General features: G+C 40.4%; 2 protein-coding genes across 3 annotated transcripts; both read left to right on the plus strand.

Annotated features, from left to right (window-relative positions):
- Positions 1-5,942: 5,942 nt before the first annotated feature.
- Positions 5,943-14,855, plus strand: rnf14 (ring finger protein 14). 2 transcript variants are annotated; one of them, XM_030069614.1, is made up of 9 exons: positions 5,943-6,093; positions 6,800-6,958; positions 7,337-7,467; positions 7,688-7,877; positions 8,915-9,297; positions 10,122-10,350; positions 10,915-11,087; positions 11,694-11,824; positions 12,763-14,855. In XM_030069614.1, exons 2-9 carry the CDS (start codon positions 6,808-6,810, stop codon positions 12,821-12,823), a joined length of 1,449 nt encoding a protein of 482 aa, XP_029925474.1. In that variant the 5' UTR covers positions 5,943-6,093; positions 6,800-6,807; the 3' UTR covers positions 12,824-14,855. The 2 variants fall into 2 exon arrangements, with proteins under 2 accessions (XP_029925474.1, XP_029925475.1); XM_030069615.1 differs by having other exon boundaries at positions 5,993-6,127.
- A 3,748-nt stretch (positions 14,856-18,603) lies between these two features.
- endou2 (endonuclease, polyU-specific 2) lies at positions 18,604-27,264 on the plus strand. Its single transcript, XM_030069635.1, has 6 exons — positions 18,604-18,839; positions 20,878-20,983; positions 22,242-22,363; positions 24,092-24,204; positions 25,118-25,271; positions 26,890-27,264. Exons 1-6 carry the CDS (start codon positions 18,738-18,740, stop codon positions 27,142-27,144), a joined length of 852 nt encoding a protein of 283 aa, XP_029925495.1. The 5' UTR covers positions 18,604-18,737; the 3' UTR covers positions 27,145-27,264.
- The last annotated feature ends 355 nt before the right edge of the window (positions 27,265-27,619 follow it).

Consider the following 27,619-nt stretch of genomic DNA (forward strand, 5'->3'; position numbering starts at 1 on the left):
TTTATTGTGTTTAGGTCAGATTACAAAGTATGCTTGAAGCACAAGTAGTTCAAACTATATTTTAAAACACTACAACAACACTTAGCTCATGAAGAACATACTATGTATTTTAGGTTGATTTCGGGTTTGTACAGTATAAAAATCTTGGTCATGTTTTCATTATGGCCCTTGAATTGAATACTGTTATGAAAAATGAATAGCACAAGCTCTTTCAAAGTATTGTCGCACTGTAGTCAGGCTTGAATGGCTGTGTATTCAATGCTCCTTGGTCACTGACTGGCATCATCTGAAGCACTTAGCTGGCACTCCTGAGTGATCATAACAGTGAGTTGGCTGGGGTTGAGTGACGTGTTCAAGGACACTTTACCTGGACATATTTACCTGGGATCAAACCTATGGCATTGCTGTTATGGAGCCATCACAAGGCCATCCCCCAGTCTTGTGACATAAGCCAATTTGTGCACACTAATCCAAAGCACCTTAGAGCAGCCTTTCCATGAGGGATACATGGCCCTGGCATGGCGGATAACTAGCCCATGTATTGGCATGGCCTTTTTTTTTTTTTTTTTTTTTTTGTAACGTGTTTTTTAAGACCCTAATGGTGTCTAGTTAAAAAGAAAAATGTTGTCAGGGTCAGCTAATGGCCTATGGGGTTTGTTTGGTGGCCATCTTGAATGGATGTCAACAGGAGAAGTGAAAAACAGAGTTTCATCAAAATTCAAAGAAAAATTAACCCTCTTTTTCAAATCATTTGGACACCAGGAATCAAATGGAAAGTTCACTGATGTGGTATGACCACAGTTTAACGGTGAAAAACCAGCAAATTACATATTTTAGGCTCACAACAATATAACTTTTGTTATTTTGTTTTGCAATAGTGTGCTGCAATAGTCAAATGAAACTAGTTTATTCTCTTAAATCAGAATCAGAAATACTTTATTTATCCCCTGGGTCAGCTGCAGTTGCAGAAATTTGTAAAAAGCAAAACAAAATGTATGTGCATTAAATATGAGCCTTAATCCTGACTGTGCATTAATCATAGTTGTAAAAAAATATGCATTGTGTGCATTATGTATAAATATGTGGCTTAAGCCGACAAAAATATTACAAGAATAAATGCAGAAATAAGAAACTGAGCATATGTAAAAAGAACTTGCAAACACAAAATCTAAAGTATTATATATATATATATATATATATATATATATATACAGTACAGGCCAAAAGTTTGGACACACCTCATTCAATGTGTTTTCTTTATTTTCATGACTATTTACATTGTAGATTCTCACTGAAGGAATCAAAACTATGAATGTACACATGTGGAGTTATGTACTTAACAAAAAAAGGTGAAATAACTGAAAACATGTTTTATATTCTAGTTTCTTCAAAATAGCCACCCTTTGCTCTGATTACTGCTTTGCACACTCTTGGCATTCTCTCGATGAGCTTCAAGAGGTAGTCACCTGAAATGGTTTTCACTTCACAGGTGTGCCTTATCAGGGTTAATTAGTGGAATTTCTTGCTTTATCAATGTGTTGTGCAGAAGTCAGGTTACTACACAGCCGACAGCCCTATTGGACAACTGTTAAAATTCATATTATGGCAAGAACCAATCAGCTAACTAAAGAAAAATGAGTGGCCATCATTACTTTAAGAAATAAAGGTCAGTCAGTCCGGAAAATTGCAAAAACTTTAAATGTGTCCCCAAGTGGAGTCGCAAAAACCATCAAGCGCTACAACGAAACTGGCACACATGAGGACCGACCCAGAAAAGGAAGACCAAGAGTCACCTCTGCTTCTGAGGACAAGTTCATCCAAGTCACCAGCCTCAGAAATTGCAAGTTAACAGCAGCTCAGATCAGAGACCAGATAAATGCCACACAGAGTTCTAGCGGCAGACCCATCTCTAGAACAACTGTTAAGAGGAGACTGCGCCAATCAGGCCTTCATGATCAAATAGCTGCTAGGGAACCACTGCTAAGGAGAGGCAACAAGCAGAAGAGATTTGTTTGGGCCAAGAAACACAAGGAATGGACATTAGACCAGTGGAAATCTGTGCTTTGGTCTGATGAGTCCAAATCTGAGATCTTTGGTTCCAACCGCCGTGTCTTTGTGAGACGCAGAAAAGGTGAACGGATGGATTCCACATGCCTGGTTCCCACTGTGAAGCATGGAGGAGGAGGTGTGATGGTGTGGGGGTGTTTTGCTGGTGACACTGTTGGGGATTTCTTCAAAATTGAAGGCACACTGAACCAGCATGGCTACCACAGCATCCTGCAGTGACATGCCATCCCATCCGGTTTGCGTTTAGTTGGACGATCATTTATTTTTCAACAGGACAATGACCCCAAACACACCTCCAGGCTGTGTAAGGGCTATTTGACCAAGAAGGAGAGTGATGGAGTGCTGCGGCAGATGACCTGGCCTCCACAGTCACCGGACCTGAATCCAATCCAGATGGTTTGGGGTGAGCTGGACCGCAGAGTGAAGGCAAAGGGGCCAACAAGTGCTAAACACCTCTGGGAACTCCTTCAAGACTGTTGGAAAACCATTTCAGGTGACTACCTCTTGAAGCTCATGGAGAGAATGCCAAGAGTGTGCAAAGCAGTAATCAGAGCAAAGGGTGGCTATTTTGAAGAAACTAGAATATAAAACATGTTTTCAGTTATTTCACCTTTTTTTGTTAAGTACATAACTCCACATGTGTTCATTCATAGTTTTGATTCCTTCAGTTAGAATCTACAATGTAAATAGTCATGAAAATAAAGAAAATGCATTGAATGAGAAGGTGTGTCCAAACTTTTGGCCTGTACTGTATATATATATATATATATATATATATACACATATATATAAAACATAGGTAACTACTTATTGTTTACTAGCAACTGCTATCTTCAGATATCAGTCCTCTCCACTCTGCAAGATACAGCAAGAACATTTTATATGTGAAATGTAAATACTGTCCATATTTCAGCTGGAGCTTGCACTGCTGCTCGAGAGCTTCCTCAAGGAGGAGGAGGAGGAGGAGGATGTCCAGTTCACAGCTGAGGCTCTGCTCAACTTCATCAAGTCGTGTGAACCTCCACTTTGCAGAGGAATCCACCCTCAGCAACATCAAGCGCTATCTGGAGTCAGTAGCCATATAAAGATGATTACAAAGTCAGCCCACTGCCACCTCAAAAACATCAAGAATTACAGGATTTCAGTCTCAAAATGATACAGAAAAATAGTGTCCTCACAGGTCTTTGTAGAAAATCAACCAGACAGCTGCAGCTCATTCAGTCCTCGCTCACACCAAGAAAGTGGAGCACGTCACATTAGTTCTCAGGTCACACCACTGGCTCCCTGTGTGCCAGACAATAAACTTGAAAATCTTTTGACTCATCCACAAAGCACTAAATGGTCTTGGGCCCTACATACATCTCTTATTTATGTCCAGATCCCTCAGGCCATCTGGGAGAGCTTTGCTCAGTGTGAAGGTGAAACAGCTTTTAGTTCCTCTGCTCCCCACCTGTGGAGCAGCTTCATGTACACAGTCAGCTCATTTACATCAGGCCTTAAAAATTATTCCTGCAGCTTACCAGTAAAACACATAGGCTTCCACCTTCTAATCATAAAGAAATTTTTTGCTTGTCCATGTTTTATTGCTGAAAACTTTTCTTGCTTTGTTTTTTCTTTTCTTGTTTTTCTTTTTCTGCTTTTATTGATTTTTAACTTATCATGTTTTCTCAAAGTTTTATTTATTTCAATGTATTTCTATGTCTCTGTAAAGCACTTTGAATTGCTTTGTGTATGAATGGTGCTATAAAAATGAACTTGTGTTGCCTAGAAAACTTCAAAAAGGTCTTATGTTAGCAGATTTTTATTTGCCAAGAATATAACATACCATGCAATGGGGAATTTTGTGCCATCTCAGGCTGAGATCACTGAGATCCATGACCTCGGGTCAGACCAGGAGATGCTCTGCCTGCTTCATGCTGTAAAGCTGGGCAGCAGCGGGGACCACAGGCACCGACATCTTCATCCTCCTGCATTGTGCTGATGCCATCAACCTCATCATCTGCCTTGACACACACACAGGCAGGCAGGAACCATCAGCTGGTGCAGTGCCCTGCTCTATCCACCACCATGTCATGGTGAGGACTGTACCAGCACCCTCAAGGGCAAGGTGGCACCGCTCAAAAAGCTCCAGACAAACCCTAAATTTCAAAAAGCTCTCGGGCTGGTGGATGATTTTGTAAATAATTTGGTGTGTTCATGTATACTGAATTGAAGATTTGAAAAGGGCATGCTTGGCAGTTATCCTAACAGTCTTTTTACAGTCACCTGTTTGATGTGCTGTCCAGGACGTAAGACATCAGACAACCTGGTATCCAGTCAATTTTGTAGTTATAATATAAGAACAAGGCTGGTCTCTGTAAGGTACAAACCACAAACCATGCAAACCGTTGTACCCCTAAAGGTACAGTGATGTGCTTTATTTTCTGAGCGTGGCCCACACCCAGTGGGTGAGCTGTAGAGTTAGGCCTTTTACAAGCAGGCAGCCGGGATGATCCTGTGGAGGCCTGAACCACATGACGAGGGTGCAGGGGTGGGAGAGTAAAGAGGGAGAGGGCCTGGAGCCTGTCTGCGCTGGTGGACCAGTTCTGCCCCCGCCTCTCACTGACCTGTTGGCTGCTGGTGCTGTCGGTGATGATGATGATGAAGAGGAAGGGTGGGGGGTGGGGGGTGTACTGATGATGAGAGGGATGATCTTCCAGAACCTTCTTTTCTGTCTGGTCAAATACTGAATCATGCCATAAATACCTTCAAACTTAAGGCAATGTGCTTCAGACACTGGATAACACAACTGGTCTATATTTGGGACAGGAGGCCATAAGAGACCTGCCTTTAATTCCTTTGGTACAAAACTCTTACTCAGCAAAGATAGGAAATACTATCATATTGTTTATTTAAATCCGAAGGTGTGAAAATTACCTCCATAAAAATGAGGCTACTGAATAACATATGAGCTGATTGATTCCTTGAGCAATTATGACTGTAGTTTAGTTCCACTGCTCTGATTGGATGGGTAGAAAAACACAACTATCAGTGACACACAATAAGTAATTTAAATATCACATGGAAGTGCTTGCAATTACTATGATGAACTGATTCTTGCAGATTGAAAAATCTATATTAAATTATCATTTTTCAATAGAATTCATTTCTTAAAGTTGTAATAGAACCTTTAGCGTCTTCTTGTTCATTCTCAATGGTGTGTTACTAAATATAATAAGTCATTGACATATTAGCCAACCAAATAAATATGATCAATACCAACATGGAAGTGCGTGCAATTGCTATGATGAATTAATCCTCGTAGATTGAAAAGTGAATATTCACTGAAATTTTTTCAATAACATTTATTTCTTAAAGTTATTATAACACAATATTTACTGTGTTCTTTTGTTCTCTTTTAATTCTTTATCCTCCTGTTATATTCAAATTTATCAACATGTTTTTATCAGTTGGGGTCAATTTGACCCCAGCAATTTAAACCTTCAGAAAATTAGAAGTAGGCTATGAAAATAATTGTTAACAAAGTGTTTGTGTCAGGTACTGTATGTTTCTAGTTGACTACCTAATTAGTCATCCAAAACAACTAAAGCAAATGTGTGTAAAATGTTGATATTTCTTATATGTTTTATATAGCTAAAAAAGCCTGGGGCCAAACCCCGAAGAAGCAATGGGTACCCGAACACTGAAAACCACATCATGTTAATATAATGTTTACCCAGTTGTCCCCAATTAAATTAGAAGTCATGAAATATGAATCAAAACAGGATATTGATGCTGTGCTCGGAGACGATAGACAGTGACGGTGGTCATACTGCCTCACAGACAGCAGCAGGGTCAGTGGTGTGTTACAGTCCTGTTGTGTAATCAGTGCGCCGTGGGGAGAGGGTGCTGTCCTGACGGGGCTGACCTGCAGGGGGCGTTGCTGCTCACTGCCGGCCCCTCTGTCAGACAGCAAGAGTCACCAGCACTTTGCTCACAGCCGGATAAGCAGCACATTACTCCAGGCTACAGGGGCTCACTGCTTGTGTAAGTGTTTGTCGCGTCGCTCGGCAGTGAAAAGGTGTGTGTGTTTGTCGGGGCGCTCGGTGTTTTACCGCAGGAAACTCATTAAAAAGTTAGCTAACGTCAACAGGAGCTAACACTGCTAGCTAGCTCGGCTGCCTGTCCTTAGTGAATCCGTCAGCTAGCTAGCTAACTAATAACTAACACCACATTGTGGCGAGAGGTGTGCCACACTGCCACTGTCTGCGACGTGGCTCCGTGCAACTTGGGCTAAAACCTTAAATGACCTAACCCTAACCCTAAGACATGAAATAATAAACCGTAACTTGGATTATTTTGGCTAGCTAGCTTGCTAACATTATGACAGAGTTAAGCAGAGTTAAGGGGGCTAAGCTAATGTAAGCTGTGTGTAAACAGATATGCCACAAGGACTACCTGATTAGATCAAGCGATCAGTATAAATAAGGTAAAATATAATATAAATCATTTATCTGCCAGGGGACAAATATTGAATGCTACTGCTGTTTCTGTAGTGATGATGGCAATAGCATAATGTACACCTGAGCTACCTGAATCAGTGTTGACTGTAATAGTGTTGGCATGTTGTCAGTGCTGTCATTTTTTTTTTTTTTTTTTTTTTTTTTTTTACTGCTGTGTTAATCCTGCTGATGTTGTCATGTTGCTAAGATTCATGAGTTAGTGTTATGTATTACTTGTGTTGTTATTGCAGGGATGTAAATGTCTGAGGACAAGGAAGCCCAGGAGGATGAGCTGCTTGCTTTAGCAAGTATCTATGATGAGGAGGAGTTTCACAGGGCCGAGACGGCGCAGGGAGGAGAGATCCAGCTCTGCCTGGAGCTGCCTCCTGATTTCAAAGTTGTTGTCAAAGGTAATAATGTTTTTTTTTTTTTTTTGTAATAGGTATTGTGTGATCTGGGCAAAATTTGTTTCATTTAAAAATGAACCATCCGTTTTCAATATTTTCCTAGCTGGCTGTGGTTTCACAGTAGACAGACCTTTGGACTATAGGCGGTCATCTGCCAAAGTAGCTGATAGAATAACCAAAATATCTAGACACAGTCAAAATTTACCATTTTATGCCCAGTGTTAATTTCTTACCTTTATAGAAGGCAGCTTTTATGTATTGCCTTGAGCCTCTATTGTAAATGGTAGTTTAAGTGTTTTCATTAATAATTGTTTTCAAAAATCATTCTCTGACAGTTTTAATGTCTGATGATTTTAATGAATTTTCTGCTCTTTGTGGCAGGAGAGAAGCAAAGTGAGTACAATGTATGCTTCCTGCCTCCTTTGGTGCTCAACTTTGAGCTTCCTGCAGATTATCCATCCACCTCCTCACCGGTTTTCACAGTTAGCTCCAAATGGCTGACCAGAGCTCAGGTACAACTAATGCTGGCTTCCTCAGTTAAGATGGTACATAGTTACACAAAAAGTGACTTTTCCGTTGTCTGCTTTGCTGTCAACACTTGTGGCTTTCGTTCTGTAGTTCACACTATGTAAAACACAGAGAAAATCAAGGCATATTACATTTGTGGTGTATTGTTACAGTGGTAAGCAGTACCATCTCCTCCTCCCTGCACCTTCCTCTCTGCCTCCCCAGATGAGCTCACTGTGCCGACGTTTGGACGACCTGTGGGAGGAGAACCAGGGCAGTGTGGTGCTTTTCACTTGGGTTCAGTTCCTGAAGGAGGAGGCTCTGGACTTTCTGAACATCCAGTCTCCTCTGGAGATCATCAGGGTGGGGAGCAAAGCAGGTGTTGAGCGCAGGAAGGCCGAGGGTGCCACCCCAGGTACTGTGTGTGACAGGCGCTTGCTTCTCTCTGGGCAGCTGCATTAGCTCAGATACAACTCTTTGACCTCTGATAGTCTAACCAACAGGCAAGCACACAGAAATAAGTGCATTATTGTCATTTCCTTAAATCTAAAGGTGCACTGATGCCATTTTTCAGAAATGATTTGAGTACTTTTTTAAGTAGATTGGCCAAAACAAGCACCGAATTAACATTCATTCATGCCACCTAATTTTGGTCTGTTTTAACTAACAACTCATAATTACTGGTACAAGGGCTTCATTTGAGCTGAAAATAGTGTAGCAGTCCTCAATAAAATAAAATAAAATTATGATATAGCTGAGATCAGAGAATTGCCACACTCAGACATTTTTCCTTCCACTGGAAAAGTATTTAATTGTGCAGCTTGTTAAATTTTTTGTAGCAGGGCAGCCTTATTTGCAAATCTAAGTATGAGTACTATGGAGCTGGATTGACACAGGATCTGATGCTAAAGATAGCATTGCCTTCTTAACAGTTTTACTTCACTTCAGATACTTTTGTTACAGTTGTTCTTATTTACCAGTGGTTGCATTTTGCACTTGTCCTTACCTGAGCATTATGCTGTTTTAACTCTACTGGGTATGTTATTACCTTACTTACCCAATTTTTAAGAATTGTCATTTGCAATTTTATGGTTGCATTCTACGCTTTTTCTTACTGAGTATTTATTCTATTTTAATTCTCTGGGGTACATTACTACCTCATTCGTTTTAATTTCTATGAATTGTCATTCATTTTTTTTTATCTTCTTTGAGTGCTGAGCTTTAACTTTAATTTGTTGCTCCAGTGTATTTGTTTTAGGGCCAGGCTCTTGTTATACTCAAGTGAGTGGCTGTATACATGTTATGTGTTACTATGCATCAAGGACGCATTTTTGTGATGTTGCGACTGCGGCTGCATCCAGCTCTTTTTCCTGCCCAAACCAAATTTCCCTTGGGGGACAGTTCATCTGAATCTGAATCTGAGTCCTAAATGTGTTTTTCACTTTTCTCCAGCTGTGAAACAGTCTGAGACTGAAAATCATGAGAAGAAAAGGCAAGCGAGGAAAGGACAGTCTGAGCCACAGTCGTCTTTGTCATCCTCATGTCAACTGGACCCGCGTGCTGTGCTGTTGGTGGACCCGCGCACCGACATCCTACCTCAGCTTCTGGACTTTGATGAAGCACAGCGCCAGAAAGTGTTTGACAGCAAGGTGTTCTGCTGTGGGATCTGTTTCACGGAGAAGCTGGGCTCGAGCTGTTTCTGCTTTAACAAGTGCCAGCACGTCTACTGCAACGCCTGCATGACCGAATACTTCCAGATCCAGATTCGGGATGGGAACGTTCAGTGCCTTAATTGTCCAGAGCCCAAATGTACCTCTTTAGCGACACCGTTACAGGTGAACAAAAAAGAGTATTTGTCTGTGTGTTTGTCTGTATCTGCCACTTTACTGGGGTATCAGCCACAGCTCCCTCCACAGGTGGTACCAAATGCTGCTGCCTGACTTATTACCAGAACAAGAAGGCACGATCACGTCACTCTGTGCTTGCCTCCCTACACTGACTCCCTGTCAGATTCCCTGTTAATTTAAAAATCTTATTGCTGACTTTTTCTTTTAAGCGCTGAAATGGCCTTGCTCCTAAATATATCTCAGCTTTATTAAGCTGGTATGTGCCCTCTCGTCCATTAAGATCTGCGGATAGAGCCCTGCTGATTACTCCCAGGTCACGGTTTGTGTCAGAGCGCGATTGGGCTTTTGCTATTAGAACCCCCACACTCTGGAGTGCTCTGCCTGCTTAGCTCAGACACACCAGGTCACTGGCTTCCTTTAAATCTCCTCTTAAAACTTTTCTCTTTGTGAAAGCTTTTGGAAATGTTTGATATATATATTTTTTTACACTGTTTTTACTCCTATTTATCTGATCTTATTCATTTTATTGTCTTTACTTCCTCTATGCTAATGTCCTTTGGCCTTATTCATATTTTATCTGCCATATCTGGTTTTACTTTCTTTCTGTAAAGCACTGTAAAAGTGTTAAGAAAAGTGCTTTATTAATAAAGTTTATTGTTATTATTATTATTATTATTATTATTGTGTGCCACCTTGTTGTTGACCCTTGCCAGGAGCCAGTCAAGCTAATGAATTTTGTCATGAGGTGACTTGGTTTTGTTCCCCCACTTGTCACTTGTAACTAACCAGGTTTTTGTCGCACTGTCTTCCAGGTGAAGCAGCTGGTGGATGAGGAGCTGTTTGCCCGTTATGACCGTCTGCTGCTCCAGTCCAGTCTGGACCTCATGGCTGACGTGGTGTACTGCCCCCGCCAGTCCTGTGCCACTGCTGTGATGGTCGAGCCAGACACCACCATGGGCATTTGCCCAGCTTGCCAGTATGCCTTCTGCACCCTCTGCAAGCTGGCCTATCATGGTCTGTCCCACTGCAAAATCACCTCAGGTAACCTCAGTGGGGTGGGAAAGAAGTTGCTAATTGCTTATAAGCATAATTGTGTGATGACAGAAAACAAAACAAAAAGTCCAGTGAATGTTTTTGTTAGTGCTGATATTAGTGAGGAGGAAAAACATCAATTCTGTTCCAAATTGGATTGGATTGAATATTTTTTTGTGTGTGATGATTTTTATATTGCTATTCTGGCCCTGAATTGATAATTTGTTTGTACTAAAAGCATATTTTTATTTTATTTGAAGTGGATAAAACATAGCTGGTTAGGATCCTACAGATGACTGATTTTTAAGCTGTTTTCTATTATCTGATGATATCTGATGGAAAAAAAAAAAAACCATTTAAAATCATTAGGAATCATAATATTAAATCACAATACTTATAGAATTGCAGTATATGTTGCACCTAAATATAATACTTTGTGTTGATAAATGGCTGTTAAAGTAGGGCAGCAGGGCGGCTTAGCATTGTTTACCAGTCCAGTGCTTTTGTCAACCCTTCCTGTGACTTGATTCAGTCACCAGTGTCACCTTTGCGTTCTCCTGTCCTGTGCTGCAGACGAGCTGCGTGGCCTCAGAGATGAGTACCTGTCAGCCACATCTGAGGGCAAAAAGTTCATGGAGCAGCGCTTTGGGAAGAGGGTGATCCAGAAAGCAGTGGAAGAGTCCTTTAGCAGAGACTGGCTCAATGAGAATTGCAAATGCTGTCCGCGCTGTGGAACCAATATACAGGTAGGCTGCCCCCGCTGGTTGCAGCACAGCACAACAGGTTGTGACCTTTAACACCAGGGGTCAGTTTTCAATTCAGTCCGCTTTGAATGTAACATAAAGAGAGCATTTAGTCTCATTTGTTCCTTTTTATAGAGAATGAGAACCTGTCTCGTGAAACGCTTTCTAATTTGATGTCTGACCCTTCAGTTGAATAGAAAATTAAGTTGTATTAGTTTGTTTTAATTTCACAGATGACAAAGTTTCTGTTAAACCATGGTTGGTTATCCTGTTATTTACACGACTGCAGTAAAAAAAAAAAAAAAAAAAAAAATCATACCGTGACTTTTTCCATAGCAAATTCAAGCTGGATATTTTACGTCTTTATATAGTAAAGATTCAGAATTGAGGTTTTCCTCTTAATTGAACTAAACTGTTTGTTTTATTTATTTTTTGTCCTAGACTTGGTCACTTTTGCAAGTGGCCAGTTCTGCTAATTTTGTCTGTTACAAATGGTAATGATTATTGTTTATGTGTTGCAGTAGCTCCTTTTTGACCCAATGTGTCTATGACCAATCACAAATCTGTTTTCTAAACCCATGTGTCTCTGTCTCTTCTCTGCGCCGCCAGAAAGTGGACGGCTGTAACAAGATGACCTGCACCTCCTGTAAGCAATACTTCTGTTGGCTGTGCCTGGGCCAGCTCAGCAAAGTCAACCCTTACAGTCATTTCAACAACCCAAACTCGCCCTGTTATAACCAGTGAGTGACTCCTCTTTTCGTCTGTTTTGCCATCTGGTTCTCTACAACTTGTGTCTCTCCTCCTGTTGCCCACTTTTTACCACAGCCAGGAGTCATAACATAATCGTTGCTGTTAATAACCACATAAATTATAGCAAGTACAAGGACGTTTTTTAACTAGTCATAAAACAGTCTCAATTTCATACCGATGCCTCTATATGTCCTGCATCTGCAAACAAGACCATCAGCGAGATGTTTGGCTATTTTTCTATAGTTAGTCTGAATGTCTGTCACTGGGTGGGAGTCACTGGAATCAGACAAAGCGATTTACGCCATGCAGACCGGCGTTCGTGTTCACAGTTCACAGTTAACCCGGCTCCACTGTATTTACCTTCGCTCTGCCTCCGGCTCCATGTCGTGTCTTCCCAGCCTTTGCTGTGGCTTCTCTTGGCCCTGTGTGGTTCCTCTGCCTGCCATCTGAACTGAGCTGTTACCCTGCTAGCTGGTTGGCTAATGCTGCGTGAGCCACAGTGCTCACTGGCCTCCACCTCAAAAGAGTTACTGTTTTTTTTCCCCCTACTTCCTCCCTTACACAAAATAACCTTACTACCTTTAATGGATTTTGCTGTGTTGGTATCTTTTTTAGTGACACTAAGCCAAACTTTCAAGTATTGGGTGTGGTCAGTCATGGTCCAGGTCCACTTGTCTCTTCTGCTGTATTGACGTCTTTCTTTCACTTTTTTTCAAAACAAGGCCAGATCAGGATTTTTATGACACAAGGTGGTGGTGCTCATGGGAAGTGCGGTCTTCATTCTAGGGAACACTACCACCTTTGTCCACAGGAGCTGCCAAAATCAACAGAAAATGAAAAGTTCCTTGCAGTAGTAGTTGTACAGTATAAATAACCCTGAATTCCTGCGTCCCTCACACCTGAATATGTCTCTATGTCTTTGTTCCAGACTCTTCCACGGCGTGGATGTTGATGAAGAAGATGCCTTCTGGAGTGATGAAGAAGACTGATACAAGTGCAATACCTCCCTGCTGTGTACTTTGTTTGAACGCACTTTATCACACTTCACTGTCACTTCACCTCTGACATTCATTATGCCTACATTAGCACACACACAGTGCCAGGACCACAGTACCATCTGTTGACGTTACGTTTGGATACAATCAAGCATTTTATGTGGATGTAAAAGATAGCTGATCTCTTGCCATTAAAAAAAAGGGGAAATTAAAGCTTTTCTCTCAGAGAGAAATTCAGCCATGGGCATAGCTTTTCCTCCAAGATTCCTCTAAGTTGGTGTTCTGTAAGCGAAATGAGATGTGTTATTAAATTTCAAATTTTCCCTTCATAAGTTACTCGTCAGTATCAAGGAAACTGCACACTGTTGTTGGACAGCTCTGAGATGGTTGTCAGTTTTTAGGTAGTAGTGTTCTCATTGAACTTGGAGAATTCAATTCTAGATGTTAAGTATATTCAAGATACTGACTGTTTATATGGTTTTCTTTCAGACAGTTCAGATTTTATTATGTTGCAGGATTTTTAACTTTAGAGAACAAGTGAAAAAAGTAATAGTTTACAGGTATTTTTTAGGAAATGTCTGTAGCAGAATAACAACCTTCAAGTCTATTTTGGTGGAATTTCCTTTTTATCTTAATTGATTTTGACATCTCTCAAGCTACTAACCACTAGGGGTTACTGGTGGGACGGCTGACAAAGCCCAGTTTGGTTTGTAACATGGTTGTAGATTATAGCTCCATATGTTCTCAGCACATGTTTTTAGCATCATAATCACGTGATGCTTAGTATCGTAACTATCTGGCCAGCCATCTCTCCCGTGTCAAAAGAATGACACAGGTTGGTTTTTCTAGCAAACTCAGAGGTGAATTTGGAAACGAATTTCATGACCTGGCTGGATTTGTTAGATACAGCGTTTGCACAAGGATAAATGGCTGAAAGCAAACCTGGAGATGGTGTTTTTTCCTCCACTGTGCACAGAGCCATCATTCATCTGAAGTTTGTTCTGGCCTTAAGGACTATGTAGGGCAGCTGCTAGAATGGGAGACCCTCATGCCTGTTTGAGAATTATGTACTTCCTTCCTAATGTACTTCCTTCTCTCAACGTGTAAAATCATTAGTAGAGATTTTCGTTAAGGTGTAATATTCAGGCTTGGGTCATATTGAACCCATGCAGTAAAAATCTTCATTAATGTTCTGAACTTCCTTTTGTCCAGATGATGGAATTGACAAGGAGAGTGAAGATTAATTTCTTGAGAGTGGCTGGGCGAGTGGTTTCATTATTTTTGATATATTCGCGTCGAGAGAAGGTCACGTTAGAGGAAGTTACACTTGGTCCTTTGCTGTGTTTCCTAGCATTGAGATTATGGTGTGTGGTGGTGGTGGTAGTACTTCTTTCCCAAAGTACAGTAATTCAGGGAATGTGGTGTGTGGCGTGAAATTCTTAGTTGGAAAAACTTGCCCAGCCAAGTATCTGGAATTACTACTTATCATGAATGAGTTTAGTTTTTATTTTGTATTGCCAAATTGTTTATGAAAGGCCATAGAAATATAACTCAATATTGTTTGTTTTCCAGGTGCACACACATCTTTCTTGTATACTTTTAATTTATGTTTCCAGTTTAGACAGAGTAGACAGTAATCAGATTGATTAATTGTCTTACATTTGTTTGAAATTGAACACCTGGTGTATGTCTTTTATGTTTTGCAAATAATTCTTTTTTCAGTGCTGAGTGATTTGTTTCTCACTACTTTAAAAAGTCCAGACTACCTCAGACTTATGCTGGTCTGGAAACGTGGACAAAATGGACAGAAAGAAAAAAATGTCTCTTTTGCAATCCTGATACACACATGGTTTCACATTTTATGTAGTTGCAGATCCACTGTCACTTCATATCTTGTGATATTTATTGTAAAGACGTTTCAGTCCTATAAAATGAGATGACATTACTGGGCTTAATTTGGGACACTGCAGAAACATGTTAAAATACATTCAGCATACAGTTCTTCAGAATAAATATTATCACTTAACAATCTGTCTCTTTAATGGCAATGCATTTTTAATTGAAAAATGTTATTTAATATGAATAGCGTGTCTGGATTTTGAACATACTAAGCCAGTCTGTTTCGAAATTGCTTTGTGTTTGGAGGACCTATTAGTCATTTTGCTGTATTGACATCTCTACAGAGCACCATGTACAGTAATAATCTTAATTTCCATTTCAGTAGGATGACACACTTTGGTTTTTATTGCTGGCCTCTGAAATCTTTTTGTCCATCACATGAACATTCACCTGCTACTCAGAAAACATTCAGGCTTCAGAGAATATTAATATTACACAAAATGCAAACTGCTAAAAGAGACACTGACATGAAAAATTTATGTTTTGAGTGGAATGCGCCTTTACCTTAATGTGTGCTGACTGTGTTGAATTACTAATGAGCCACTTCCAGTCAGTCAGAAGCTCACTTTCCTTAAACATCACAGAGCCGCTTCCTCCGGCAAGAGAGTGCAAGTCAAGAGCCGCTGGATTCTTCTCCCAACACACACACACACACACTCTCTTACACACTGCTGAGTCATACAAGTGTGACAGGAGAGGCTTGGAGGGTTAAGGATGACTTATACCACCAGGACTTGCCAGACTCAATCCCTCTGACTTTGAATGTGTTAAGATATTTTTCAGTAGAAATCAGGTTTTTGTTATGTATGACGTTTTCCCACCCGATTCACTGTTTTCCTAATTTGTGAGGAAACATCTCGTCTCCTGGTTTTAGATCATTTGGAACAGGATAAAACATGCAGCAACTAGACTAAGATTACTGAAAGAATACTGAATATATGGAGTCTTTATTTACTAACTAAAAATTGTGCTTTTTGTGCCGTACAATGTAAGTCATTGTTTCATTTTCGACTGGTTTGGTTAGGTGTTCTTGAGAGGCTTTGAGGAATATACTGAGGAATGAGGAATACTTAAACTAATAGGAAGGCCAGATAACAAAAACACACCTCTGAACTTATGACACTAACCCATTTTTATTTTTTTGTAAGAATACAGATCAAGAATGGCCTTTTTTGCTGTGTATGCTTCATGACATTCAGGAGGAATAGTCAAATTTCACCGTTTCTCACTGGAAATAAATATGTTAAAAGATTATTTCAACATGAATCTCATGACTTCAAATCTAATGCTCATGTATCTACAATTAAATACACAACACAAGCCAAATTATCTTTTCCTGCCAGGGTCCTCATAGTCCAGTAATTTTAGGCCAAAATTGGGGTCAACCTAGGACAAATTGCAAGAGAAGCAAACTCAACTGATTTTGTATCCTCAGTATGTCCTGAGTGAGGGGAAAAAAAGTCCCAAGAAATCGCATTGGTGGAAAGTTTTGAAAATCACCTATTTATGACCATATATTACCAAAAAACACTGTTTTTAACACACAGGGGAAAGGGGTTCAACATTTATTTTCAGATATCACTATAAAAATTCACAAGTTGATTACACACACAAAGACAAGAAAAAAAGTCAATTACAAGTTCTTTGAATTATTCTGTTTACACATGCATATCACACATTAGATTTGATATGGGCTAATAAGGAATATAAGGAATAAATGCCAGAAGAGACATTTAAACAATGAATTAAAAGGTTGCTATATATATAGTAACCTTGAATTAAAAGGTTACTATGTAACAGTGAATTAAAAGGTTACTATATATATAGTAACCTTTTAATTCACTGATTAAATATCTGTTCTGGCATTTATTCCTTATATTCCTTATTAGCGCATATCAAATCAGATAATGTGTGATATGCATGTGTAAACAGAATTATTCAAAGAACTTGTAATTGACTTTTTTTCTTGTCTTTGTGTGTGTAATCAACTTATGAATTTTTATAGTGATATCTGAAAGTAAAATTTTGAACCCCTTTCCCCTGTGTGTTAAAAACAGTGTTTTTTGGTATTATGTGGTCATAAATAGGTGATTTTCGAAACTTTCCACCAGTGGGATTTCTTGGGACTTTTTTTCCCTCACTCAGGACAAACTGAGGATACGAAATCAGTTGAGTTTGCTTCTCTTGCAATTTGTCCTAGGTTTTTTCATAAAATGACTGGACTATCAGGGTAAAATCATTCCAAATGAGGATCCCTAAGGCTTAATGAAAGTCAACGTGGTGTTACGGAGCATGAGTAAGTCTGAAATCCTTCATAACCTTTAACCTCAACCTTTATAACACGGTGTTACCTGTGACATGACCCATATTTACCCCTGTAATCCAGAGGTTATGCTGTGGCTTGGGTGTGAGGGACACAGAGAGAGGGGGGCGGGGGTGGTGGTGGGGGGGGGAGAAAGGGAGAAACAATGCAATACCAAAGAAACAAAGAGAGCCCACATTTTAGCGTGGGATTGAAAAGAGACTACAACATGGTGTAATCCCTTTGGCTAGAGTTGCTGACAGGGGATAACCCTTTAAAACGGCCCCTCTCTCTCCTGTCCTGTCCCACCACCTGCCTCGTGCACCCCCCCGTCTTTCCCTATCCCTACTGACTGACTGACTGACTGGCAGGACTGTTACTATGCCCATAAAGATACCTGCTCTCACAAACAGGCAGGCCACCACCACCACCACCAGCAGCACCACCAGCAGCGCCTAACCAGGACTGAGGCTCCTCACTTACCTGTAAATCATTCCTCGTTTTCTCCTCACAGTGCCAGGAAGCAGGGCGAGCCAAATATAAAAGGTCAGTTGTGTGTGGGAGCTGGCAGCTGGGACGGCTGTGTGAGGCGGCCGACGGGACGCTGATGAAGTCCCAGGGCTCGCTGTCATGGATGTGTGAGGTCTGCTGTGGGCCATGTTTGTGTGACGTGCTCAGCGAATGAGTGAGTGCACTCATGTCGAGTCGGCTGGATGAGCTCTATCTGTGAAGCTATTATGTTTTTTTTTTTTGTTTTTTTTTTCCTTTACAATGTTCTAGACCGTCATGGGCCCACATGAACATAATGACACCCTTGTGAGTCAGTATTTTGTTATTTGTGGTAAAAAAAAAAAAAAAAAAAAAGTATCACTGGGAAACTAATCAGTGTGGGACCATGACCTGCAAAAGTATTTTCATGGTGACATTTACTGATATGAGGCCTTTGTATGCATTGCTTTGTGCTGGGTGTGTTGCTTAAAAATCAGCAGCTAACCTTGTACACGGTGTCTCCTATTTCTGGAAGCAAAAAAGTATTTAAATGAAAAGTTACAATAAATAACCATTTTCAAGGCTTGAGGAAGTCTTGCTACAGTACATTAGCAGCAAACTTGCTCTCAAAACTTGTTTTCAAGTGTTCCCCCACACAGTGACAGCCACTCAGTGTATTTAAATGTATGCCTGTGAGAAGTTACCATGGCATGATATCGCACATGGATGGGTGAAATAAGTGTGTCTCCACATGTTTGAGATCCAAAGCCATGAAGCACTAAAGAAATTGCTCACAACTTCATGGCTTTGGATTATTATGAGACTCCTTAACCGATGGCTTGATTTATACTGTCATTTTACCAACCTGAATTCTCACAGGCTCAAATCAGCTTGTAAAAATATGGCAGAGTCATGAAAGAGCATCTCAAAATCAGATGTTGAATTTGATGATACTTTCTAGAAGTTAATCAATGTGGTTTTTTTTTTCAACATCAGCATTTGAAACTGAGTATTTAATCTGTGCAAATACAATTGAAATGTGGAGTTGTGTTAAAATCTCGTTTTTTTTTTTTTTTGTTTTTTTTTTTTGCCAGTCATGCCAATCCTAACCAAACCTCAGTAGTATTTGCTGTCTCTGTCCCGATAGATACGTACTGAGATCAAATCAGCCACAACTCATCCGCTAAGGGACCAAGAAAGCCACCCAGCAGTCATATCATGATTGAGAGTGACAGAGAGCTGTCGGCCATGGTGCAGGAGCTATGGGACAACGATATCAACAGACTGAAGCCCGGGAAAGACTACAGGATCTCACTGCAGGTACACACAGAGAAAAATGTGTCAAAGCAAGAAAGTACCCCCATCTGAATATTTACACTCTGCTCAGCTGACCTTTTAAGAGCCTGGTACTTGGTAATCTGTTGGGTGGGAGCTTGTATATTGGGTAAAATATGCCTCATTATGGTTTTGTGCATCATTAGGAAGCAACTAGTAAGTTAAAGATGTTACATATAACATCAATACATCAATATCGCCTTGATTTAGAGACGTTAGTACAATTCCCATAAAAACAAGACCATCATTGTTAACTTGCAGCCTTTATAATGCATTTGACACTGTGCGGCAAGGTACTTTTTGTCTGGTTTAGCAGGAAATCTGGCTGATTGCTTCACAGCACAAACAGAGGTAAAACAGAGCTACAGGGACTCTGGCAATGGCAGGGGGTCCATCTTATGTTCCCAAGCTCCCATGATCCCAGGCCCTATGTTTCCTCTGGGTTTTTTTTTTTTTCATGATAAATCTTCCCTCAGCGTATTTTTTCCACCCAAACATAATACAGCCCCTTGTTCCATAAACATAAAAAGAATAATAATTTCCATACTTCAGATATTAACAAAATGCATACTTTGACAGTACATGTTCAATAAACAATATCTGAATTGATGTCTATGACCAGATTGCTTCCAAAGATGCTCTCTGATACAAACACACTTTTTTTTTATTAACATTACAAAAGATTACAAAACGTTGGCAAGGACAACACTAACCACAAACATAACATTAAAGATTAACAGCATACACAGTCCCATGATCTGCCAGCATAACGACCATGCCCTATGGTATATTAACAAAAGTTAAGTAAAGTTCAGTAAATAATATCTGAAATGGTACTTGAAAATGGTATATGAGCAAAATTGCATTGAGGGAACAAAGGACCCTGGGAACACAGCTATGCTCCCAGTGGCAGATGGTGAAGTGAGTGAGAAGCTGATGGAGAAATCACCCGGATTTTGTTTATCTTCCTTAGCACAGCGAAACCCGTCCAACTCTGGAAGAATCAAAGGCTCTCTCAGCAACAGCAAGCAAATGGGGTTGATGGAAAATCCAGTTTTAATTTCAGAAAACACCAGCACTAGCTATACCACCGAAATGATTTTAGAGGCGAGTCACTGTCTCAACCATGGTTTCATTTGTATCTAGTGACTGTAATGGTGAATATGTTTCAACAAAGGGATATTCATGTTTAAAAATGCTCTTATGTAGCATGTTTAAGAGAAAGTCAGCGATGGGACCTATACACAGACACATGCATGCAGACATGCTGTTGGACTTTTGTCCCATGGGAGTCTTTTAATGGGACACAATGGCCAGACAGGCACTGTTCTTGTACAGGCAACAAACTGTGCTACTAGCTGAATGACACTGACTGCCAAACACAGGGTAAAATAGAGTCTGTGGGGTGGAGAGGGTGCAGAGCAGTGTGCAGCTCAAGAGTGGAAGTCAGAAAAATAGTAACAGAATTACTGAGGTTAATGGAGAGATTACAGCTATTTATCCTTGTGGTATCTGGGTGTAGAGTTTCTTCTGCGCTGATGACCATCTGGGCTCTCTCTTTGGTTAGTGACTTGTGCAGCTGCATTTCCAACACTCTTAAGGTAGCTATGAGAAAATGCAGAAGGTGTCGCTGGAAATACAGATGAACCAATGTTCATCAATGTGGAACAGCAATCAGCAGGATTCAAAATTCAGTGTCTCTCTAAGACTTTACAAAGATCAGTAAAAATAAATAAATAAAAATATTAAAAAATACAGGTACAAACATGAAAATAAAAAATAAAAAGGTTAGAAAAAAAATCCAACACTTCATTAATGCCCAAGGGTTATCTTCATGTCAGAAACAAAACACAAATCATCTTCAATTTCAACTAAATTTGTCAACAAAGATGTTTACCTCATAAAGTGCATATAACTACTACCTTTAACCTATGACATAAACAAGTAATCAGTGAAGTTTCAGTCACTGTACCCCTGACCTGCTGTGTGTGTGTGTGTGTGTGTGTGTGTGTGTGTGATGCAGGGCAAAGCTGGAGATGTGATGGCACTCAACGATGACAATGACGGAGCAGGATACCCTCTGTTCACATACGTCGACGAGAACATCTTCAAAAAGGAGACTTTTTTAGGTAGATACATCGAATTGTATCACATCAGTTCACTGTAACATGACGGCCTCGGTCAGAAGCAAGTGGTAATCCCTCGTTGAGACGTGATGTGCTGCAGTTATGGGGCTCATCACCTGTTTCTGTGTCACGAGGCCCATTACTGCGCCTTACACAACTTGTACCATCAAAATATTTTGGACTGACATCATAATCTTTTCACCCATTCCGCTGCACCGCCTCCTGCATGATACTATCCCTCTCATCATCTCCCTGCAGAGAGGAGCTTTTTTTTCATCTCCTCCTAATCTCCTTATGACGAACAGTGGCCCGTTGCGTAATCACGGAGCGTGCAGAGTTCACTGTGTGGGGTGTAGCAGAAAGATGCTCTCCTCTCCCCATGATAACTGCAGGGGCGCAGCTCCTTCGTGTGTTTTTGGGCTTGTGACGTATTCACACGTTTATGTTGCAAAACATCAAAACAGTGAGTGGTGCCCCTGCACAAAACTGGAGAGGGATTTGAGTTATGTAACAACAGTCAGTATCCACAGTTCACTGCACGTCCCACTGAAGGAAGAGGATTCCTCCTGTGTCTGCTCCTTCAAACCTTTTGAGGCTGGTGTGAGCAGCATGACCTTTTGCTATTTGCACTTCAGTCATGTAATTTGCTTGAGTATATATCAATCATTTGTAGCATAACCATCTTAATCTGTGAGTGTTTACTGGACCAGAGATCCTCAAACGTTTTCTTGTCCTGCCATCCACACCCAGTGACCCACATTTGTCCATGGAATCCCAATCTGATCATTTATTTTTTCCAAGCACCCATTTAACTATGATTTGATTTTGAACTCTGTTATAGTGTTAAGTTACAGTGAAATGAAATAATTCCCAGAGGTGGAAAAAGTCTATGTAAAACATAAAATATGATGTTTTGTTTGACTGTAAACTAGTCAGAACTATATGGAGTAGCTAGAGCTACAACATTAAAATACTTCTCAGAGGTTAAAACATCAATAATTTAACACTGAAACATTTTTCACAATGACTACTTATATTTGCACTTAATACTAATATAGTTTTGCCAGAGTAAAATTATGAATGCAGAACTGTAGTTTTCCATTATTAAATTGTATTTCCATGTAACAATGATGCACAGCAGCGTCTATTGATTCAAAAGCTGCTCCTATCAACATACCAACAGATTTTGCATCAGTGTGTGTTGCCCCAATGAAATGACATAACTTTTTCAAGAGCACTCGTTTCTCCCGTGTCTCTGCAGCCTTTATCTCCCTACTGGATAACTACGAGAGTGACACCGGCGAGCCAGAGATTGTGACCCCCGAGGAGGAGGCAGAGAATCACAAATTCCTGGACTCCATCATTCAGACCCCCACAATGAAAGTAGGTATGAAGGCGGTGATTTTTAGACATGAAACCGCTCCTCTGGCTGGGACCAGTAACTGGATTTCCACTGACATCTTGTCAGAGCTGGCTGGATTGTTCTCAAAAGACAAATAGAGTGATTTCCTCACAATATTGTTGTAATATGGTTTTCAGCCTTTTTTTTTTAAAGGTAGGACATACAGTGATTTAATTCTTGTGTTATAAGCTTGCTTCTTTGGTTAAAAGATTACTCCAATGTTTTGGGCAAAATAGCCTTTTTCCCACTTACCCAGACTGAGACTAGATGTTCGATACCGTGTATTTTAAATGCACATGATGCATTGTGGAAATACGACAGTTTCGGAGTTGCAGTAAGGTTTATTTTTTCACTTTGATGGAGCTAGGCTAATGACTCCCATAAACTTCAAGTCTTTATGTGGATGTACAGATGTGAAAATGGCATTGAACATCTTGTCTCAGTCTAGGTGAGTCGGAAAAAGGCTTTTTTGCCCAAAACGTTGGGGTATTCCTTTAACCAACATCATTCTGCAACATCACTCTGTTCTGTAGGTGTAAACCTGCTGTTATCAACAGATATGCTGTCTGGTTCCTGATGTTTGTTTCAGTGCCTGTCTCAAATGATAATAATAATAAAAAAAAACACTTCCAGGCAGAACATTCCTCAGAACAAGAATGCAGATCCAAAACCAGTTTTGCGTGCCAGTTGATAATGAATGGGATGGTAAGCTGGGCTGATGCCAGTGATCCCATCCCAGCAGTCTCAGGTGTTTGGTATACAACACAGGCCCTTGCTTATACAACAGTCACACAAATATTCATTAGGAATTTAAAGCACCAAGTTTCATTGGTTAATACTCCTATTCAAGCTTGACTAACCATTTTTGAAGAGCTATACGAGCAACATGCAGCTCATGCAGCAAGTCTCAAAACTTAGAACCACAGAACTGAAGCAGATTTCACCCACGTCAACATCTAGCCTCAGGCTTCCCCTTGGTCAGTACTTTTCCATGCTTTTGCGCTCCCCGCCACACACATAATTACAAGTGGATGTTTAGTGCAGCCTCTAAGTCAGCATCCTGATCCTCAAATCATCAAGAGACACATTGTCTTACTTAACTGCTACCAATGCACTGATGCTGGAGTCACCCTGGGGAACAAAGCAGCAGAACAATTGATCATTTAGCTCAGCACACAAAAGCCACAAACAGGGATTATCCTCTGAAACACTGAGGAACCAGAACTACCTGGAGCACTAGACAACCATTTCCACACATCATTAGTATCTTCATGTACCTTGGTAACTTCATTTTTTAAACCAGTGACTATGGGGTTGCCTGAGGGCAGATGATGACCTTGGTCAGCTATTGATACAAGACAAGAGGCTGACGGGCGTCCAGGGCACCAGATAAGAAATGGTAAAAGTCAGGATTATGAAAGTGAAACACATTGCTCCAAAGTCATCATCTGGACTCAGGCTAGCCTGTAGTCAATGCTTCCTTGTGCTTGTACAATGCAAATAACTCACATCTCAGTGTCTTTGTCAATATATAAAACACAATTTAGAAAGGCTTTTATTGTCTAAAAGATATGATCAAGCCTATTGCTTTTAAATAAGCCCAAGAGCATTTAGGCCTCACCTTTTTCAACTTTTCAACTTGTGAAAATGAACAGTCATTTCAGTGATGTCTATGACAGGCTATGGTTAAGGCTCCTGTTTGTTTGCAGATAGCTCATAAGTACCTGGTAGAGAAGCACCTTTCCCCAGAGGACGAAACAGACTTCAAGGAGCAGCTGTACAGGATCTGGTTTGAACTTTATGCCAGGAGAGGATCCAGCAGGTGGGTACAAGCTGGCATGCCGCTCAAATCCAACCTGTCCGTTTGGGTTTGTCACAGTGACGAGAACTGTCTCCTTTTACTGCCACCCTCACTGAAAATATAACATGCCTTGACACTGATTCAGTTTGATTCACTAGTTCCTGATTCTTTTTAAAAACTGTTCAGATCAACAAGGGTCAGTAATTTTCGTCAAACTTTTACAAACAATTATAAGAATGTGTAATGATGTATAGCTATTCTTTCTCTGTGAAATTTGAAAAATAAATCTGACAACAGAATTACATTATTGATTCTGTACAGATGTTTTGACAAAAAATGTTGGCAATTTATTTGCAAAATATTAGATGTGTTTTTTAAGAGTCCTGAATGAATCAACTCAAAGTGTGCCATTTCTACTCAGTGATTTGTTCTGTTTACTTCTCTTAGCAGATCGATTCAGCTGAATCAGTAGAATTTATAATTCATGCAGTGATGCAGTGAATGAATTGCTACCCCTCTGCTCTCAGCACAAGCAGCTAGTGAATATTCATGCCCTCCAGATAGTATGTGACTAATAATGTTTGGTCATTTCAGAGACATCCTGCTGCTGCTGCACAACTTATTCATTCACCTGTTTGAACGAGCAGCAGTCCATGAACATGCGGAGCTGATGTGGCTCAGCCTAGTGCTCCACTTTCCAAGAAAAATCCATACCTCTTACACAAACACAGGCTGGGACAGTGGGTGTGACTGACAGCTGAGAAAAAGAAACATGGCTTTTTGCTTTTGATAATAGTCTGCAAGTGACAGTAACAAGAGAGAAAGGTTTTCCCCCCGTACAAACTAGGAACAGTAAGCTGGCACAGTTCACATCAGTGCAACTACATCTTTAACGTGCTTGAGGTCTGATGTTCCTCTTTACGTCTCCCACCAGGCCGGACTCCTCGGGGTTCGAACACGTGTTTGTTGGGGAGACGAGGGGAGGGCGCACCGTCATTGGCTTTCACAACTGGATCCAGCTCTACTTACAAGAAAAGCTGGGACACATTGATTACAAAGGCTACAGCGTCAATGCAAATTCCCCCCAGGTAAGCTGCTTCTGTATCAAGCATTTCAACACCACTGTAGCAGTGTGTCCATGTCCAATACTCTTGCGTTATGGTTTTATATATTTGATCTGTTTGAGCAATTTTGATTTACCTTGCCATGCAACCTCAAATGGAATCACATGGAAGAGAAGATAGATTAAGCATTATTGTGTTTTTCAAGTATATAAAATATATTCAGCTACCTAGTTGTGCTTTTTTGAAATACACTGTGTTCTTCTCTGTTTATCTATATATTAGATTACATTTCCTGTATGATATGGTATATATATGCCCATATTAAATACCCATACATGAAACATATTCATATTCAGCACATTTTCGCACATGGACATGTATTTCATGAGCATATATTACACACACATGCATCCTCCTCGGTCCCTTGAGTCACCAGCAAACACTATCCCACGGTGCACATAGATGACCATATAAGGACAATATGTTGTTTTCATACATGCACATAGATAAGTTACACGTATATGGGCTGCACATACAGTGTATCACCATATCTGAAGGGGGTATATATGTTTGGTTCATGTATAACTACATATGTAACATATGACAACATTTTTCTGGTTTTTTGGCATAAATGTTATAATTAATTATTTCCATATGGAGATATCATTCATTATTAAGTTGATCAATCATCAGTGCACAGGCATCTTTGTATTTCCCAGTCACACACTCGTCTCTGTTTGAGCTCTCTCTCATTGGTCTCCCCTTTCTTCTCTCTTCCTCCCCACGTGATTAGTGCTGAAGCTGACCAGTGCTTAGTTTTGCTCTGACCTCTTGGTTAGCTCTCTCCTCTCTGTCCCCATTTTGCACCCTGCTGAGAAAACTCACACTCAGCTATGACCAAGTTCACTCTCTCACCTCTTGCTCTGTTCTCTTCATGTTTTCTGTCAAACCAAAGCCTGATCTGAGCAAGTACACTCTGACTCCAGGCCAACTTTTGAGATCATGCTAGTTGCCTCCTCATCACTCAACAAATTGCATGCTTAAAGGAATTCTTCAACATTTCGGGCAAAATACCCGTTGGTCTCCGACTTACCCAGACTGAGGCAAGATGTTGGACACCATTCTCACCTCTGTACATCCAGTGGTTCAGTTCCTAGGAATAGCATTTTGTGTTAGCTTAGCATAAAGACTTGAAGTCTATGGGAGTCGTTAACCTGGCTCCATCGAGGTGAAAAAAATAAACATTACAGCAACTCTGATGCTGTCTTATTTACACAATGTATTGTGTGTATTAAGATTAAGAGCTGGATTCAGACCAGTGACAACAAAAGCAAGACCACTGTCAGTCCTGTTGGTCATCCCTCTTTCTTATTTTCTTTTTCTCTCTTCATACTGATGACAAAATGTTGCACCTCACATGTTGCTCACTTTGCTTCCTGTTCTTCCTCTCATGCATGGATGGAGGACAGCAAGCACACATGCAGCCACAGCTTTGTTAAATCATCCTGCATCTCTCTCTCTCTCCTCTCCTTTTCCCATCTCTCCCCATCAATCACCCACACCTTCTCTTCCTTGTCTCCCCAGCAAGCGCTGTTTGTTCCTCAACTTTATCACTCACCAATTGATCTTTTTCTCACTGCAGCCCGATGAGAACAAGCACATCCTAGCGCTACAGTTCAGCTGGAAGAACGGTATAAAGCCCAAAGGCAGCATCTTCATCGGCGTCAGTCCAGAGTTTGAGTTTGCCCTCTACACTCTCTGTTTCCTCACCTCACCCAACGAGCGCGTCAAAGTCCAGTTCAGTTTCTACGACGTGGAGATTGTTTGCCACCATTACAACCAGAAACATATAGGCACCACCTACCCTGTGCTTGTTAAGTACCAGAACCATGAATAACCTGCATGAAAAATCGAATGGAAGTACATCACTTCTTGAAAACACTCTTGAGCTTGCATACAAAGTGTCACGGGTATTGTTGTTGTCTTTTTATTTTAGATAAAGATACAATAAAACCTTACAAGAGTCAAATATGTTTGTTTTGCTTTTGTTGCACACTCCGACCAATTGTGAGATGGTGACTGGGATGAGGAATGTATGAAGGATTTCATTTGAAAATTACTGATATTACTTAATTACATATTCCATTTGTAAAAGAGTAACTTATTTAACCAAGGGTTATAATATAGGTACTGATCTCAATCATTTTTTGTTGGTTTTATTTTCATGCCAGGCATTACTTGGTAAGATGAGACTGAGGAGAGTAAAACTGACTACACCCTATTTCACCCACTGCATATCTAATATTCAAACAGAAACCCTCATGTGTTATACTTTCTGCAGTAAAATTTCATTAATCATCTTCGTCTTAAAT

Source organism: Myripristis murdjan, chromosome 14 (genome assembly GCF_902150065.1).
Source record: "Myripristis murdjan chromosome 14, fMyrMur1.1, whole genome shotgun sequence".
Classification (NCBI taxonomy): Eukaryota; Metazoa; Chordata; class Actinopteri; order Holocentriformes; family Holocentridae; genus Myripristis; species Myripristis murdjan.